The following is a 17,831-nucleotide window of genomic DNA, read 5'->3' on the forward strand; positions in this document are numbered from 1 at the left end:
GGTCGGTACACCAAAAGGAATCCTGTACTGCCCCTATTGCCCAACTTCCAGAACATGCACTCAGAAAACTGGGTCTTCCCAATAGGACGCCTGGTGCAAACTAATGACTTCCTAAAAATCACTGCAACCCCCCCTCCCCGCCCAGATGGCCTGGGTTGCTGTGCGTAAGAGAAACCTGGTGGACAAGCAGCGGCAAGGACAGGCCCATCTGCTTCATCCAACCAAGTCTCTGTTACACATGCCAGGTCAAATCCTCCATCCACAATCAAGTCGTGGATGGCAGTGGTTTTGTTAATCATTGACCTGGCATTACACAGCAACACTTTCAGGTCATGTGGGTATCCCCTGCTGATTCCAATATCCATCCGGTCAGGACCAGACCTGGAGGCAGGGATAGTCCTCAGACAACGACTAAACCTGCCTCCTCGGTAATGACATGATCTGGTCTTAGCGTGACTCCTCCTCCTGCCCATGATCACTGAGATCGGGTGTCTTTCCAAGACTACCCCCCCTGTGGAACCTGCCCCAGCCATCCTGTTGGCTGAGGCCCAATCCCAGGCAGCCCTACCCCTATCCCCTTAAAAAACAAATAAAGACCATACACTAAATTAACAAAATAATACAAATAAAAAACAGAGAACAACGCTAAAATTAAATTAAACATTTGCCCCACCCCCAACAAAAAATAATAAAATGATATAAAAACCACTAGTGAAATTCTGCCTTCATTGAGAGAGGATATGCGCACCAACATGGTTGTTTCCCCTACAGTGGTAGGTATCAGGATATGCCTTAATTCTTCTTTCAAGAACTAATGTTTGCTTTTGAGGCAGCTGTGAAGAGGGCATCCCAAGTCACAAGCCCTTTGCAATGTTTCTTTATTGGCTGTAAACTGCTGGGGCAGATCTTCAAATTTAGTGAACTGCTCAAACCACTCAAAATGACTTTTAAAACTGTATTTCTAAATGACAAGAGGGCCAGAGGAGCAGAAAAATGTTATTAGCACTAAGATTCATCTCCTATTAGAGGCTACTCCTGAAAATGCCTCTCATATGAGTGTGAATGGGTAAGAGCATGAGTTTTCAGCTGGGGTGTGACGAGAACCTATGTAGAGACAGGACTAATTAAACTATCAGTGAAACTACAACAAATTCTTTCAGATAGGCTGAAGTCAGATTTTTATTGTTTTGATTATGATAAATCAAATATTATTAATAAATTGAAGAATTAGCATATAGCATAACAGAGCTGTCAGGTTCTGGCATATGAATGAGAAGGAATCATCAGAATAACTACTACTGGCTTGCCAGTGATGGGGGAGACAACAATGCTATGCTGTTTCAAAAAGAAAAAAGCCAAAGCTTTACTTGGTTGTATCATTTTATGTGTGTGTGTGTGAGAGAGAGAAAGAGAACGCTCCTACCAGTTACCTGCAACTGCGTTGTGGAGCTGAAAGGAGACACACTCTGCCCTCTGCCAACAGATTGGTGACCTAGGACCACAGACAGACCACTTCCTTGTATTTCAGGAAGAACATCATGGCAAAGGGAAGACAAAACTAGTCCTATCCATTGTGGCTTGAAGCTCCCATGGAAGGAGCAGCCTTGGCCCAGTATACCTGAATGAGCGTCTCCACCCCCATCGTTCAGCCCAGACACTGAGGTCCTTGTCCATCTCCAAGGGCCTTCTGGTGGTTCCCTCACTGCAAGAAGTGAAGTTACAGGGAACCAGGCAGAGGGCCTTCTTGGTAGTGGCACCTGCCCTGTGGAATGCCCGCCCATCATATGTCAAGGAAATAAACAACTATCTGACTTTTAGAAGACATCTGAAGGCAGCCCTGTTCAGTGAAGTTTTAATGTCTGATGTTTTATTGCTATTATTATTATTATTATTATTATTATTATTATTATTATTATTATTATTATTGCTGCTGCTGTAAGGCTTGCTTTCCTCTCACACACCCCCCCCCTTTGTGAAGTATTAGAATCTGAACCTGGGCAAGAACTGTCTCAACTTTTAATATGTACAAAATTTAAGAAACTTTGGACAAAATTGTTAAACCTTTTTTTAAAGAAAAAGAAACAACTGCTACTACTTATTACTTTTCTGCTAAATAGGTAAAGGTAAAGGGACCATTAGGTCCAGTCGCGGACGACTCTGGGGTTGCAGTGCTCATCTCGTTTTACTGGCCAAGGGAGCCGGCATACAGCTTCTGGGTCATGTGGCCAGCATGACTAAGCCGCTTCTGGTGAACCAGAGCAGCGCACGGAAATGCTGTTTAACTTCCTGCCGGAGCGGTACCTATTTATTTACTTGCACTACGTGCTTTCAAACTGCTAGGTGGGCAGGAGCTGCTAAATAAGTATTCATAATACAGTCATATATCGGGTTACAGACGCTTCGGGTTGCGTGTTTTCAGGTTGCGCACCACGCCGAACCTGGATGTACCCGCTACTTCTGGCTTTTGGCGCTCGCGCATGCTCAAAAGCATTAAATCGCGCTTTGTGCATGCCGAGAAGTGCTGGATCACGACCCTTGTGTGCGCAGACGGCGCTGCAGGTTGCGAATGCTGTGGGTTCCAAACGTGCCTCACGCACGGATCACGTTCGCAACCCGAGCGTCCACTGTAGGTTGTATCCATTGTTAGTTCTATGCAGAGTAGACCCATTTCAATTAATGGGCATGACTAATCTCAGCCAGTGAATTTCAATGGATATACCGGTACACTGCATAGGACTTAGTTGCAGTCATCATGCCAAATAGAAAATCAAGTTGCTATAATTATATCTGTTGTACAATGAAATTGGCAGCTTTAGCTTGAGGCGTGACTTTAGCCTTGTGCAGATTACAAATTCAGAGACAAAGGAAGTGTGCCCTCTGGCCTGCCCTCCAACCTTCACATATTAATTCACCCTTGTGACCGAAACAAACTCAGTACAGCATGCAGACTCTGTACAGAAGGCTAAATAAACACAGGGAACTGGGATAATAGTACTGGTGGCACAACCCTGACCCTCCCTTTAGTTATTTTCTCAGGATATGTTGCCTGCACAAGGCTACTGAACCAATGGCTTGTGCTGCTGAAGCAAAACAGTGAAGAAACTTCTAGGATCAACAAAAGCCATGGGATGCAGTTCAAGCAGGCTGAAAGGAACTGTGCTTCACACCTGATGGAGTGGCACATATTTATTTAAATCTTTGTTTTACAGCACCAGTCATGAAAATTCATAGAGGGAAGAACAATAAAAACAACTTTCAGTAAACCAAAACAAATTACATCAATAAATCAGCAAAAGCAACAGTCCCAGTAAACGGACACTAAAATAAGCACAACTACCCTGAAAGTAAATAGTGTTAAAAATGAAAGGTCCTCTGAAAAGGGACAGCCTTCAACTCCCCCCCCCCCCAAAAAAAAAACTAGCAGGGAGGAGACTAAATGAATCTCTTTTTGAGGATAATTCTAGAGCATTGGGGCTGATCCTTTTAGGCTGCCCATAAAATGTTGCTAAGTTTATCCCAGAGAACACAAAACGAACAAGAGGTAAGAAAATCATGCTTGCTTCTTAATGAAGTTTTCACAACTATAACTACTGCATGCTGACTCTAAATGTTTGCATTGTTTTTATCAATCTGCAAAGCCATGGGTACATCCTTGCAATTAGTATGAAACTAATATGGAGAAGGTTTGGGTGGGAGAAACCTAAGTTAAAATCCTCTTCCCCACCAAATTGCATGTTATAGCGGATCTTGAGCTGTAGCCAAGTATGGCTGACCAATGCCACGTTCTTCACTTTTGCATTTCGGTGTAGGTTTGCTTACTTATACTGTTATTACATCGTCTCAACATTAATTTACCAGCCCCTCATCGGCAGTAGCCAACAACCTGGAGAACTAGGGGAGGGCAATACATGATGTGACAATAGGAAGACTTGGGGTAAATGTTGAGTTCATTTGTCCCTGTTTGCTGTAATATGCTCACTGAGGTAACTTGGGGACCAACTCTACATCCCATGGTCATCAAGAAGTAAAAGATGCCCCTTAAGTGTTTTAAAAGTGGGTGAGAAGTAAATTGTTTAGTGTGAGTAATGGCACTTATCAATTGGTATTTCCCTAACTAACCTTTGCTTGTTTTGTTTCTCCTTACACTCATATATCCATTCTCTCTTCCTATTTTTGGCATGCTGCTAGCTGGCTTCTTTTTGTTGTTGTTTGCTTTGGGATTACAAAAAAGCCTAAGATTCAACCGCACAGGCTTTTCTCACATGCTTTCTTCCCAGATCCATTAACCACTCCCCCACCACAGTTTGACATAATAGGAAATCCAGCTGTGCAGGTGGGAAAAGAGGAAAGACAAAAGAACTCTGGGGAAATGGGCAGGAGAAGACATAGTTGCTGAGTCTCTCCCTTAATCAATAAATGTAAAGATATAGCAACAATTTCCAGGTTGTAACTGACAACCCTGGTTACACTTTCTGAACTACAGCTAATTAGATCTTGGTCCAATAAATCATTTAAAAACATACATTTTTGCACAATGTGTCTCTTTGTTCCATGTCCACATAGTAAATTATTATAGGTATGAAAATGTTACAGGCATTAACATTGAAATACCTGTTTTCCAGCAATCCTACATGAATTCTGTTTACTACCAAGAACAGCCATAACTTGAACACTATCTCTTTAGAGAGACGTACAGCAAGAACCCTTCTATGGGTGTTTAAAATCTAGTCTTTTTAAACATGTGAGATAATATGAATGCTGCATAGGTGATAACATCCCCAGGCAGGCAGAAATAAGATAATAAAAATATATTTTTTTCTGTCTGGGTTCTGAATGCTGGCACGTCATACTTTTGACTCAGAGCACATACGCTCCTGGAACTGAGCAAGACAGAGAGATAAAGGTAAAACGAACACACATCTCTGTCAAGCTGAAAAGACAAAACGTTCATAATAGAAGCCACTGGAAAAGCCATTAATACAATGCCTTTTCCACTTAAAAGATTTGCAATGTGTGTTTTTTTTCCTTTTAAAACACTGTTATTAATAAAGTGAAGTTGCTTATCAGACCATTTCTAACAGCTAGAAGAAAGTGAAATCTTGAGAAAAGCCAGTTTAGCTGATAACCATATTTTATACTTTATTTTAAATCTGAAGCTTCTTGGGGTTGAGAGCTGTTTTTCTGCCACCAAATACTAAGTATAGATTTGGTAGTGGTGGTGGTGGTGGTTTTTTACCTTTTCACTTCAAAATGATCTGATTTGTATATTGAATTTTATATGAACTTATGCAAGAGGGCTGTGCAATATTTCTGCTGAGAAGTTCCAGGTGAAATGACTAGTGGGTTGAGTGTGGCAATTAATACCTCACAGTTGTCTTAAAATAACCCAAGCCCAACTTATGTTGTCTGTTGGTCTTTTGGTCTAAAAGCTCAATGGGGAATGCAATCCAGGCTGTTAGAGCATTTGGCAGGCTTCTATGTGATATAAAAGTTAAAACAAATATATATTTTTAGATGATCAATTCAGACTCACATCATAAAACTAGCACCTGCTATGCAAATTGTTCCCCTCGGGAGGTTGGCACTCTTCTTTTTCCTCTTCCATAGCCAGTCCTCCTCTCAGCAACATTTCCCTTGCATTTTCAACTATAGAGCATGTCATAATAATATCCACCCTTGATTATTCTTTGGCAACTACAGAGCCACATTAGCAATCACATTGATGGATTAAGTGGAACACATGAATGAAGAAGCAGACAATATTTACTAATTGCAGTTGTTGAGTAGATGGGAAAGAGATGGATGTGGCATGGTAGGACTCAATCGATCATCAGCTTGAAGGAACAAGTAGAAGGTTATGACCCCTCATGGTTGGACTTTTTGGAACAAAAGCAATTTTGAACACCTCAGGGACCAAATACCTATTTCAACTGGTTTCTAGTTTTAGGGCTCTTCCAGACAAGTTGCTCATTGAGCATTCATTCCAATTTGGTTGCTTAGAGGTAAAACGACATTGCTGTCATCCCACACTTTCCAGTTCATTTTCCTGTCACTTTTCATACCACAGAAATGTTGTTGTATGCAAGAGAGCCAAATTTGCTTTAATTGCACAACTGAAATTTGCTGGCAGAGTACTGAATATCATCTACAAAATAGTATAGTCTGAAAGTAGCCTTAGACTATTTTTGGAAGTTAGCACTTTCACAGCATGTGTTCAAGCAAATAGTGACAAACATTGGTATCTGAAGAAGTGTGCATGCACAAGAAAGCTCATACCAATAACAAACTTAGTTGGTCTCTAAGGTGCTACTGGAAGGATTTTTTTTTTCTACTATGGCAAACCAACACATCTACCTACCTGTAACTAGTGACAAATGTGTTGCTTAAAAAAAAAACACACACACACACAATTCAAAGCATGACACTGCTCAGTAACCATCTAACCAGGGCATTTCGTGAGAGTAGAAGATGAACTTGAATGCTGCCTTTTGAAATGTAGTCATCACATGTTCAAGTTAATTAGCAACTTAATAATCTGCAACCACAGCAACTCATTTTTTTTAAACCAACCTATAAGATGGAGTTGTTGATTTCTTCTAACAAGATTCTGTACAGAAAAACATATGTGCAAGTTACACAAGGGGACTGTGTGTGGGTTGCACATATGGCGTGCAAACTTTTTTTCCCCCTAATGTGATCTGCTCCTGCTCCGATCACAGGTCCCTGGTAGTCACAGCTTCTTGTGCTTTTGCCTCTTAGCTATGATTATATGGCATGATTTTTCAGATACTTAAATTTTTGCAGGCATTCTGTCATGCAAAGATGTAGACATATTGTAATATTTGGGTAGCATCACAAATTTCACAAATCATTTGCAGAAATTTTTATATACCTCACCCTTTTGGGTTCAATCCAGAGTATTTTACTATTCACCTGTCTTAATTATTGATGAGTTAGTTTGTTAAGGAAAGTGAATGCATTCTAGAAGATTAACACTGTTATATACTGATAGAACTGGTTTTTGTTACCAAGGCTTTGATTGCAGCCTTCTCTCTCTCTCTCTCTTTTTGGTTGACTTTTTATTTTTTTTATTTTATGATATCATGATGGGGTTGCTTCTGTAGATGCAAGCTTCCTAATAGTGCTATTTATCACTGTGACAAAGGCTCAAGCAGAAGAAAGCTTTAACTGAAATGAAAGAATAGCATTTTTATTATTTTAGCAGCCAAATGTGATATTACAACAGAGTTTGAGTTGTGCAGCAAATTGCAAACTGAGGCAAAATTGCTTTAAGGAGCATCCATATGTGTTATCGAAACCATGATAAAGGCATTCGGTGATGTTTTAAAATGTTTTCCTTGTCTCGGCTAAACTGCTCTGATGTGCTTTCATATTAGGGCAAAGCAGTGGGATTGCTATTTCTTCCAAATGCTTGGGGTAGAATTTATATAGTGTTATGAAATCTAGAAATCCAATATCACATGGGACTAGTTCACACATGATATTTACAGTACCTCAATCATGGTTAAAGGGGTGGGCCATTAGACCTTGGGGGGCCCCTCTGTCCTTACTAGAGCAAATCCCCTCCTAGCCTTACCCTTGATTAGGTGTAATGTTAGCCAGGGCTTACTCTTAAGTAGGATTCAGGTTCATTGTATTTATTCTTTAATGCAAAAACAAAGGGCTGATTTTTTACAAAAGGGTATGAGACATACAAATGGACCCTGGGTGGGCATGTAGTAAAACAAGTTAGTAATTGAAAATACTTGAGAGTTACTTTTCAGTCCACTCTGTCCTGGTCACTTTGAATTCAAAATATTGCATTCAGTGCATGGACTAGTCCACTGGCGTTGTTGAGGTTCTGCTGTGCAAATGATGGTGAGCATATACCTTTAGTTTGAAGGTGCCCCCAAAACAAAGGAATTACCAAAACTATGTACATAATCCAGGTGTGCATATCAGGAATCAATTAATCACAAGAGAGGACACAAACTATTTTTTGAGATCTTTGGTGCCCCAGCAGTATAGGCTTTGTCAATATTCATCATCAACAGATCATGACTACCTATCCCTGGCTTTTTTTCTTGCTAGCTCAACTTGCCCCTGCATTCAGCAAAAAAGTCAACACCATTTTCTGTCACTTGGGTTAGAAAAAGCAACCAGCTACATTAAAGAGGCTTCTAGATCATAACTTGCAAAATTTGTCAAGTCTGACATATTGGGTTTGTTTTATTTTTCACCACTGTACTTTAGTCTAGAACCTAAAAGAGATCATTGATTTGCTAGGTATTTAGCAACTTTGAATATTCCTAGGTAACAGAAGAGAATTTCCATGTGCTGGTTCAGTGCTTTGCTATCAGCATTTAGGGGCAATTTGCCAGGCTGCCCTTGTCACTTGAGAGTTTGTCCCTTGCAAAAAAAAAAACAGCTCAATTGAAACAATTGCTCATGTCCTCCTATACTGTAACTTTTATAGAAAAATAAGATCCCATTATATGTCCCCAATACTTTCTCTACACTGATGAACTGAGGCCAGTTTTGTGTCTCAGTCTTAATGGCAAAAGACAATGGCACATCACATAAAATATGGCCATATTCATTGCTATAGCCATAAAACGTAGGTCACAATTTGTTTATGATTAGTTTCCCATGAGGCACCCTGAAGCAATTTACAATTTAATAATGTGGCAACAGTTTAAAACAGCAGTACGTACCTACAATCAGTTTGATACCAAGTCAGATACCAATTTGAGCTAAAGCTTTTAGAAGGAATGACTATTGCAGGCACTAAACTGACAACAGACATTATCTCTATTTATAACTCTTTCTGATTATTCGTGGATTTTCTTATACTCTCATGTTAAAAGGTGCATGCATGTATTGTCTTGATAACTCTATGTACTGTATTTGATGTTACGGTTTGTAGACCAAATAAATTGAAAGTGATCATAGAAAAGCACAACCTAAAACAATATAACATTTATTAACCTTATTAATATTTAACTAGCACAACAGTGTATCTGAAGACGTGTGTATGCACACGAAAGCTCATACCAAGAACAAACTTAGTTGGTCTCTAAGGTGCTACTGGAAGGAATTTTTTTATTTTGTTTTGACTATGGCAGATCAACACGGCTACCTACCTGTAACTAGCACAACTATGCAAAATATAAATGAATCTTAAAAAAAGAGTTGGCATTACCCTTAACAATTATTTAAATGGCTTCTATCAGGAATGCCAGTCCTATTTTTAAGGTGTTTATATTTAATTTTTAGATATAAATATAATATTTTTAAACAGACATTTATATGGCACTTTGTTCATTGAATGCCCTTCAAATTTAATTTCATAAATCATGCAGTAGTTGACTTTTCTGATTTCTCTTGGGCAGAATTGGTAGCCAGCTACAGAACAATGGTTTCAAATCTTGGGTATTGCTAAGTTCTGGTTGGCACCAAGACATTGTGGAGATGTTTGTATGCTAAGAAGGGATACATCTTTATTTAGTTGACTGTGATAATTTGATGGACTGTAACATAGTAAATGTACAAAACTACTCAAACAGAGGAATCTTAGTATTGTGCAACTGCAACAGATTGGAGGGTGGGCACAATGTCAGTGGACATTGGACTGCCAAGTGTCAAATTTTATTTTATCCATGGTATTATTCTTTTTTGTCATATCATTTTTATTAGTTTTATAAAAATAAATTGATAAAATCCATCACATTATCCTTCCTTTTAACATTTTGGCTTTTTCAAGCCATGACTTCCCTCAAACCCTTCACATGATTTTCTAACATCTATTACTTATATTTATACTTCTTAAATTTATCATTGCTATAAATCATCACGTACAGCTTAATCACTATAATTTCATATTTGCAACAATATTTCTTCATTAATCTACAAAGCTTCTTGTAATCCTTTCAACGTATTTAACTGAGTACAATTGTCTTTTAAATAATCAGTAAACTTAGTCCAGTCTTTGATGAATTTCTGATCCCGCTGTTCTCAGATTCTTCCCATCATTTTATCCAGTTCCGCATACTCCATTAGTTTCACTGTCCATTCTTCCTTCATCGGTATTTCTTCCTGTTTCCATTTTTGTGCTATGCTATTAAAATTCTCGCCGCAGTTACAGCATATTGAAAAAGTTTGAAAAGTTGCTTTTTAATATCAGTACCTGTGATTCCCAGTAGAAAGGCTTCTGGTTTTTTAACAAATGCATATTTCAACATTTTTTAAAGTTCATTATATATCATGTCCCAGAGGCCTTTTACCCTCTTACACTCCCACCACATATGATAAAAGGTACCTTCTTTTTCCTCACATTTCCAACACTTATTATCACCTTTATACATTTTTGCTAGTTTGACCAATGTAATATACCATCTATACATCATCTTCAAAATGTTTTCTTTTAATGCATTATATGCAGTAAATTTCATTTATCCATGGTATTATTCACTCCTGTATGAAAAAGGAGGCCATGGTTCTCATACCATTGGTGATTATGGGGTAGCAGAGGCTTTCCATATCACAATATAGAATCTAAAATCCAACAAGTTAAAAAAAAAACCCTAGATCTGAAACCCCATAATATAACAGTTAAAGTACTGAAGAGAAGAAGTGAGAACATCAATGACACAGTCAAGATAGCCATTCATTTTTAAAGTTTCAGATATCCAGAGTGGTACATTGCAGGCTTTTCAATAGCTTTAGAAACGTTCATAATCCAAAAATGAGCACATTGCAAAGCACAAGGAAATATGAACATTGTAGTAGACAAAGTCATAGGAGTGACCTCAGCTGTGCATTGCCCCATTTAAAAATATTTCCTATGAGATTAAAAAAAAAAATCAGATTAACAATATATTCCTTAAATAGCAAGCCACTGGAAACAGAAATATAAAATCATAGTATTTAGCAAACTCACCTAACTGAATGAGCTTCTCCGTACATACCAACTTTGATAGTAAGCTAGTTGTCATCATTGGTTATAGTGAATGGGGTTTTCTTGTTGTTACTTTTCATTTTGGAAGGATCCCTAAAATAGTTTAAAAGCATACGAAGCTACATTATACATTGTAAGGCTGTCCTCCTAGTTGAGTATTAGCAGCCCTGACTGGCAACAGCAATCCAGGGTGTCAGGCAAGAGTCTTTTCTCACCCTACCCAATGATGCCAAAATTCAAATATGGTGCTTTCTGCATAAAAGGCAAAGGTAAAGGGACCACTGATCATTGGGTCCAGTCGTGGACGACTCTGGGGTTGCAGCGCTCATCTCCCTTTACTGGCTAAGGGAGCTGGCGTACAGCTTCTGGGTCATGTGGCCAGCATGACTAAGCCGTTCTGGTGAACCAGATCAGTGCACGGAAACGCCGTTTACCTTCCTGCCAGAGCGGTACCTATTTATCTACTTGCACTTTGACGTGCTTTCAAACTGCTAGGTGGGCAGGAGCTGGGACCGAGCAACGGGAGCTCACCCCGTCGCAGGGATTCAAACCGCCGACCTTCTGATCGGCAAGCCCTAGGCTCTGTAATTTAGACCACAGCGCCACCCGCGTCCCTGCATGCTTTCTGCATACATGTTAGGGAGAATGCTAGACAAAAAATGCTTCCACTTAAAATTGTAGCTCCACTTAAAATTGTATAATGCTAGCTTCACTTTCCTGGTCAATACATCAGTCTCTTATCTGAAACATAAAAAATACATTCTGGATATCACTATCGTCCACATTTCTATGACTGTACCATAAATATTATGTTATTGTTGTTGCTGGTGGTGCTTTTTTATTGTATGCTGTTTTTATGCTATTACTAGTTTTCATGTTTATGATTTATTTCTGTCTCCTATGGCTTTTATTTCATTTTTTGTACAACCAATAACAATAATCATTTCGTTATATAACTACTGGAAATAAATAATATTGCTTTGCCAACAATTATAAATTCACTCTTTAGTTGGCCCTGAAATCTACTTAGGCAAACTTAGATCCAAAAGTATTCCATGCACAAAATTTAGATTGTTTTCAGGCTTAGATCTGGTAGAGACTTGTTTTAGTTGTCTATCACATTCACACAGACTCCCGCCTTCTTTTCCAGTCTTCGGCAAAAGAAAGGAAACCTTCCCCAGAGACACTGGAATGGACCAGCTAACTTAGTAAAATGCAAGCCATGCCCTCTGATGCATGCCAGTGCGGTTTGCGGCTCCGATGGACATACTTACACAACCAAGGTAATGACGAAAGCGTTTCTGTTGTAATTCGGGCATTTGCAAAAGTACCATATAGGAATGTAAGCTTTCAAACCCAAGCCATTTAATGAAACATGGAAGACAGTGAGTGAGGAAGGCTATTACCCTGATGCTCCTCAGATCAGCTGAAAGCGCCAGTAGTTCAAGAGAGTTCCTCTACACCCACACTGGAAAGGGGGTCCACATTTTGAAGCATTTTTTGTAATGGTGTTGTAAGATTGCCAGATTGGATGCCAAACTTCCTGCACAATGGAAATAATGTTGATCTTGTGTTTAGAGTGTGCAGAAAAAGCAGTAACAATTGATTGAAGACACCTGTTATGTGAATCTGTGGCTTTATGTTTCCCCATATTTCCTTTTCTTTATGGTGTAGCATAACACATTAAAATGAACGATGTGCACTGCATTTATATCACTCAATGCATGGTTGTTAGAGAGTAAAAACCTTGGTGGGAAGTGTAACATTTGACTTTATAATGAAAATATAATTCACTTGGTGTGCTGCATAGGTCATATATATTCTATACCAGTACACCAAAGGCATAGCTGAAACACTAAAGGATTTCCACATCTGAGAGCAGATAATGCACTCAGTGGATATTTTTAAATGGCCTGATTATTAACGCCTTAGGTGTTGATTTGGTATATTTTTTAAAAAATCACCTCCTTAGTCATGTTTAATTCAAGTGTTGTCATCTCAGTTTTTAAGTGGAATTAAGATTTTCATGTTTTGTTCTTTGCGGTGTACTATATTGGATTACTCATTTATTTATTTATTCATACATTCATTGCTATACCCTATTCTCAAAGGTTTTGGTTGGATATGATACTTTACGATAACAAGTCTGAAAACATAAACATAAAAGATAAAATGCATCAATATATACAATATAAAGAGGGCCCCAAAGAGCCGTAACTGTGGTGACCTAACTCACTTTAATGTATATTTAGCTCCTACATTGTATTAGCAAGTACCCAATGATTTATCATCTATATCAAGATAGAGAAGTCTGTCTTCAATTGTTTAAAGGAGATGCCATAACAGAATCAAGTGGATGCAGTAGTTGAGGAGTGAGAAGAAATGTGGGTTAGAATGAATATATAGTGATCTTGAGTGGTGGCATAGAGGAAGGAAGACAAATTGTAGGAGGAGGATTGTTCCAGGCACAGGAAACAACAGGGTAGAAGGTATGGAGATAAACCAGATGAGTGGGTGCAGAAAGGAAGGAGCATGAAGTTATAAATGCCATGAAAAGAGAAATCTGATACAAATTCAGTCATGCATGTTGAGATCCTCTTATGGGAACTGTACAAACACACAACACGTACACAATTCTATGTGTTGTTTTGTGTTGTTAGCCGCTCTGAGCCTGGCCTTGGCCAGGGAGAGCGGGACACAAATAAATTATCATCATCATCATCATCATCATCATCATTAATGAGAGACAGAAGGGGCAATATGAATGCATTTGCTTCTGAATATTCTGAATTTGAATCAGGGCCAGAGAGGAGCACAGCTAGGGGAAAAAAACCTTAGTTTTTGAATTAAATGTGGAACATGACAAAGAGGCAATGTGACAATTGTGGAGAAGTTGAGTTATCCATAGTGATAAGACAGGATAATTTTGCCAAGATATGCTAAATCACGCACCAGAGGTTAAGGCATATATTGGGAAGTTTCACTGGCTGAGCTAGCACTTGACTGTCCATCTAGGTTAGATGGCAAGGTAAGGTCTGTGAACTCTGTGCACATGTGTGAATGTTTTCAAAATATTAGAGAATATTTAATCACATATAACTAGATACAGTAATCCCATAGTAACATTGAATTATATGTATTGTACATTTAAGGGAGCAGTCATAGCTTGGTGATATAGCACACTCTTTTTATAGGTTCAGTTCCTAATATCCTCAGTGCCGGATTAAACCCTGTGGAGGCCCCTAGGCAGTCGGAATCTCGAGGGGGGGGGATTGCAAATTATATCTGAATACTTTTTGTAATTTTCTTTCAAGATCAAATAAATATTATTTTGATCCATTGTTGCAGGGCCCCTAAAAGGCATGGGGCCCATAGGCCAGTGCGTATTCTGCCTATTTGGTAATCTGTCAATGAATATCCCCAGCCAAAAGTATGTCCAGTATCAGGACTGGAAAACCAGCAAACCAGGAGTTTCTGTCTGTCTGGGGAGGCTGTACTGAGCTCAATGGACCATTGGTGTGAGTAAGACAGCTCCATATGAACCAGCACTTGCTTTCATATGGCACTTACGTATGCACCAACTAGATTCTCTGTTACTGATTCCTTTAAGTCTTCTTTCAAAAATACATTTCCATTCTCTTGTGATTATCTTGCTCTTCCATGCTCTTCTTAGCCACTTAGAATATGCTCAGATAAAACAAACTGGGATTGACTTGATAAATCCATGGTAAATGCCTTTTATTGTATATTCAGTCAATCTGTTCCACTGGCTTATTGTGCCTTTACTGCATGATTTAGGCTGAGCCCCAGATCTTTCAGAAGCCCCTTTGATTATTTATCACTACATCCAAATACTTTTTTGATCCAGAGCCATTGATATGGTTAGTTTACTAACCTTCTCTGGCTCAGTTTTGATTCTGCTAGTTATAATGAAGACGTCTAATGCCTCCTGCTGTTGCCTATCGCTGTCTGGGAAAGGCAGGCTCTTCCACCCCTCATTCCACTTTGAAAGAGATCTAGGTAAAATCAGTGTGTGGATGGGAGGCCAGCATCTCACCCATTGGCATCATTTCCTCCTTACCTCCTATATTAGGTGTGTAGACTTGACAAGGTGCATGTGCAATTATACCCAGCATGCTTGCAAGGTAAAGATTTCACAGGGTATAGATTTTTCATGCACCTTGTACATACATATGCTCTATTTCAAGAAACATGTGGAAGGTGGGGTCAAGAAGAATTAATAAGTAATTAGTGATTGGTGATTAGTAATACCACCACACCCATCTGATTAGGTTGCCCCAGCTATCTCCCAAGTCCCCACATATTCATTCTACTACGTTTTTATCTGTACAGGACTTAAGTCTTTTAATAATGTGTTTAAAGAATAATGTCCTATAATTCCCATTTCAGTGGTTTGTGGTCCCCACAAGGATTGTAAGGAAACCTATTTTGACACCAGTTTCTGGAAAATGCAGTATGGATAACTCCAGTAGTGTACTATACTCCTTCCCATATGCTGGGCAATTATAGTTTCATTGGCTTTCATTTTAATCAAGTCCAGAATTCTTGTGCTATTGATATTTTTCCCCTCCTTCTGTTGCATGTCTATAGCAGGTTTGCTTGAAAATTTGGATTGAAGTTTCTGCAGGTGAAAGTAATAATGAATAGCAATTTCTCAGTGGATATGTCAGTCACAGCTACCAAACGCAGAGTGCTTTTGACCTTTCTACTACAAGGAAGTGGTCCATTGTCAGAGTGCTTTCTTGTAATAGTACTTTGTTGCAAATGATGCAAAACAAACGTGTATCAAGTTTCACAGCTTGACTTGGGTAACATTAAGAAATCTCTGGCTCCAGTTTGTTGTTTCTTTCAATATAAACTTTTCATCACTCACCCAAAATAGGTAGTATTTTTGTGCAGTACTTCTCTTGAAACCAGTTCTTTCATGTTATGTTTATTAGTAAATCGTAACAAAATCTTAGATTCTAAAAAACAAACCCCGAGATAAAAGTCAGAATAGGATAAGAAAATTTATAAGAAATAATAATGCATACAAAAGACTTCACGGTTTGCTTGTTCGAAGATTTCTAAACCACCTCTCAGGGTGCATTGCACTCACAAGGCACTGTGCAACATTCTGTCACAAAAATATATTATATAAAACCATCTGAATGAAGCTATGTTTTAGCCGCGTTGTTTAAAACCTGATACTACATAAAAACCATTGTTCCATTCCAAATGACAGCTCAGCAGTATAAGGCAAGAGTTTATGTTCAGGCAAGCCGAACAAAGTAAGGAATAGTAGGGCAAGGCTATTCACTGGCACCCCGGTGTCAAGATTCTACCTGATCCAGAACTCAGAAAGACTTCTTATGAAGAAGAGACTTGGGACTATGCAGAGAAGTCAAGTACTGCTGAGAATCTGGAGGACCCTGCAATTGCCCCTGGGCAGCCTGAAGTGCCTCAAATCATTGATGTCTCACTTGGGCTTTGCATAATGCCTACATCCACATGTTGCAGCCTGTATTGATCCCTAATTCTTCTCATATTCCACTGCATTTCTATGGTACAATTTATAAAATTTGTAAATATGCAAATATATGGGGATGAGAATGTCTTATCTACCACCACCTCAAGTAGGAGGGAAATCTTTTGAAGCAGAACACCTGCTTACACTCATTGAGGATTCCTGCACATTCTAAAACCCGGTTTTCCATGGTTCAGAATGTGTGTGGAGCCTCCATATGCACAGCAGGTTCTCTGCATCAGAAAATGACCCTCCAACTCGTGGAGAATGATCCGAAGATAGTCAGAGAGGTGGAGCATGTCCCCATGGTGTTTACTGAACTCAGTCAAAGGATGTCTGAAGTGCTCATGTGTCTCAGAGATTCTGTGCAATAGACAAACTCCAGCACTCTTCCCAGACTCAGAGCAGCAGCAGAGGCTGATGAATTGTCCCTGACTTCATACTGAATTTCAGAGACACAGTGTAAGGCCAGTCCCATGATCCTACCCCATAGGGCAGGGCAGGGTTCTTGCAACCACAACATCTTGATTAGCAACCAGTGATCTCTGTACGTCCATTTTGTTCATTGCACAGATTTTCCATTTTCTGGGTGCATGATTTGGTCCTTTTAGTTATGTGGAAACCTTGGTGCACCATAGAAGCCAACTTCTACCCTTTGCTGTTTGAAAATTTCTGTGTTTGCAATGAGTAAATGGTACATCAGGGCCATTCTCTAAGGAGAAATGTAAAACTGACAAGTGTAATGCAGGATTTCCCCCCCCTCCCCACTCTAATGTTACCCACATGGTTCTCAGCAGTGCCAGCTTTTATGGGCTTGGCATTTATTTCAGCTGTTTGACTTCACACAAGGTTTCATTTCCCATGCAGTCTAAATTGTTTCAAGCAACTGCTGTGAAACTAAAGGTCAAGATTTAATGTCCTAGCAAATAAAATGTTGATGATTGTAAGTAATTATCAGGAAATTCTAATGCCTGCCCACAAATTTCAGGGAATGTTCTATGCTTCAACGAGCAAATGCTTTAATGAGCTTTACAAAATTCAGAACAGTACAAGTGGCATTTATGGATTACCATTGTTTTGAAATGTAACACAGAAGACACAATGCATCTGACATAATAGAGATAACACTGTCGTATCATATAGCTTCCATGTGTATCTAGAGTGGAGAAAATTGGTTGTCCTCCAGAGGCCAAACTTATCAGAAGAGCTAAGAATTTGTGTCCCTATCTTGGAACATGATGTGCAGGATCCCCTTTGTTGTCTATTTGTTAGTTCCCACACCGCAGGAATATAATGTCAGACTGCATGAATATCCACAAATATTTATCCAAAACAAAGTTAACACAA

General features: G+C 39.1%; 1 protein-coding gene across 4 annotated transcripts in view; it reads left to right on the top strand.

Annotated features, from left to right (window-relative positions):
• The window catches only part of SPOCK1 (SPARC (osteonectin), cwcv and kazal like domains proteoglycan 1), a 384,074-nt gene that overhangs the window by 246,236 nt on the left and 120,007 nt on the right, over positions 1 to 17,831 (top strand). For all 4 annotated transcript variants that reach the window (XM_033140153.1, XM_033140155.1, XM_033140152.1 and 1 more), the window contains one exon: positions 12,108 to 12,240. In XM_033140153.1, the coding sequence (XP_032996044.1) occupies positions 12,108 to 12,240 (133 nt within the window). The remainder of the gene's footprint in view (positions 1 to 12,107; positions 12,241 to 17,831) is intronic.

The sequence above is a fragment of the Lacerta agilis genome, chromosome 2, assembly GCF_009819535.1.
Source record: "Lacerta agilis isolate rLacAgi1 chromosome 2, rLacAgi1.pri, whole genome shotgun sequence".
In the NCBI taxonomy this organism is placed as follows: Eukaryota; Metazoa; Chordata; class Lepidosauria; order Squamata; family Lacertidae; genus Lacerta; species Lacerta agilis.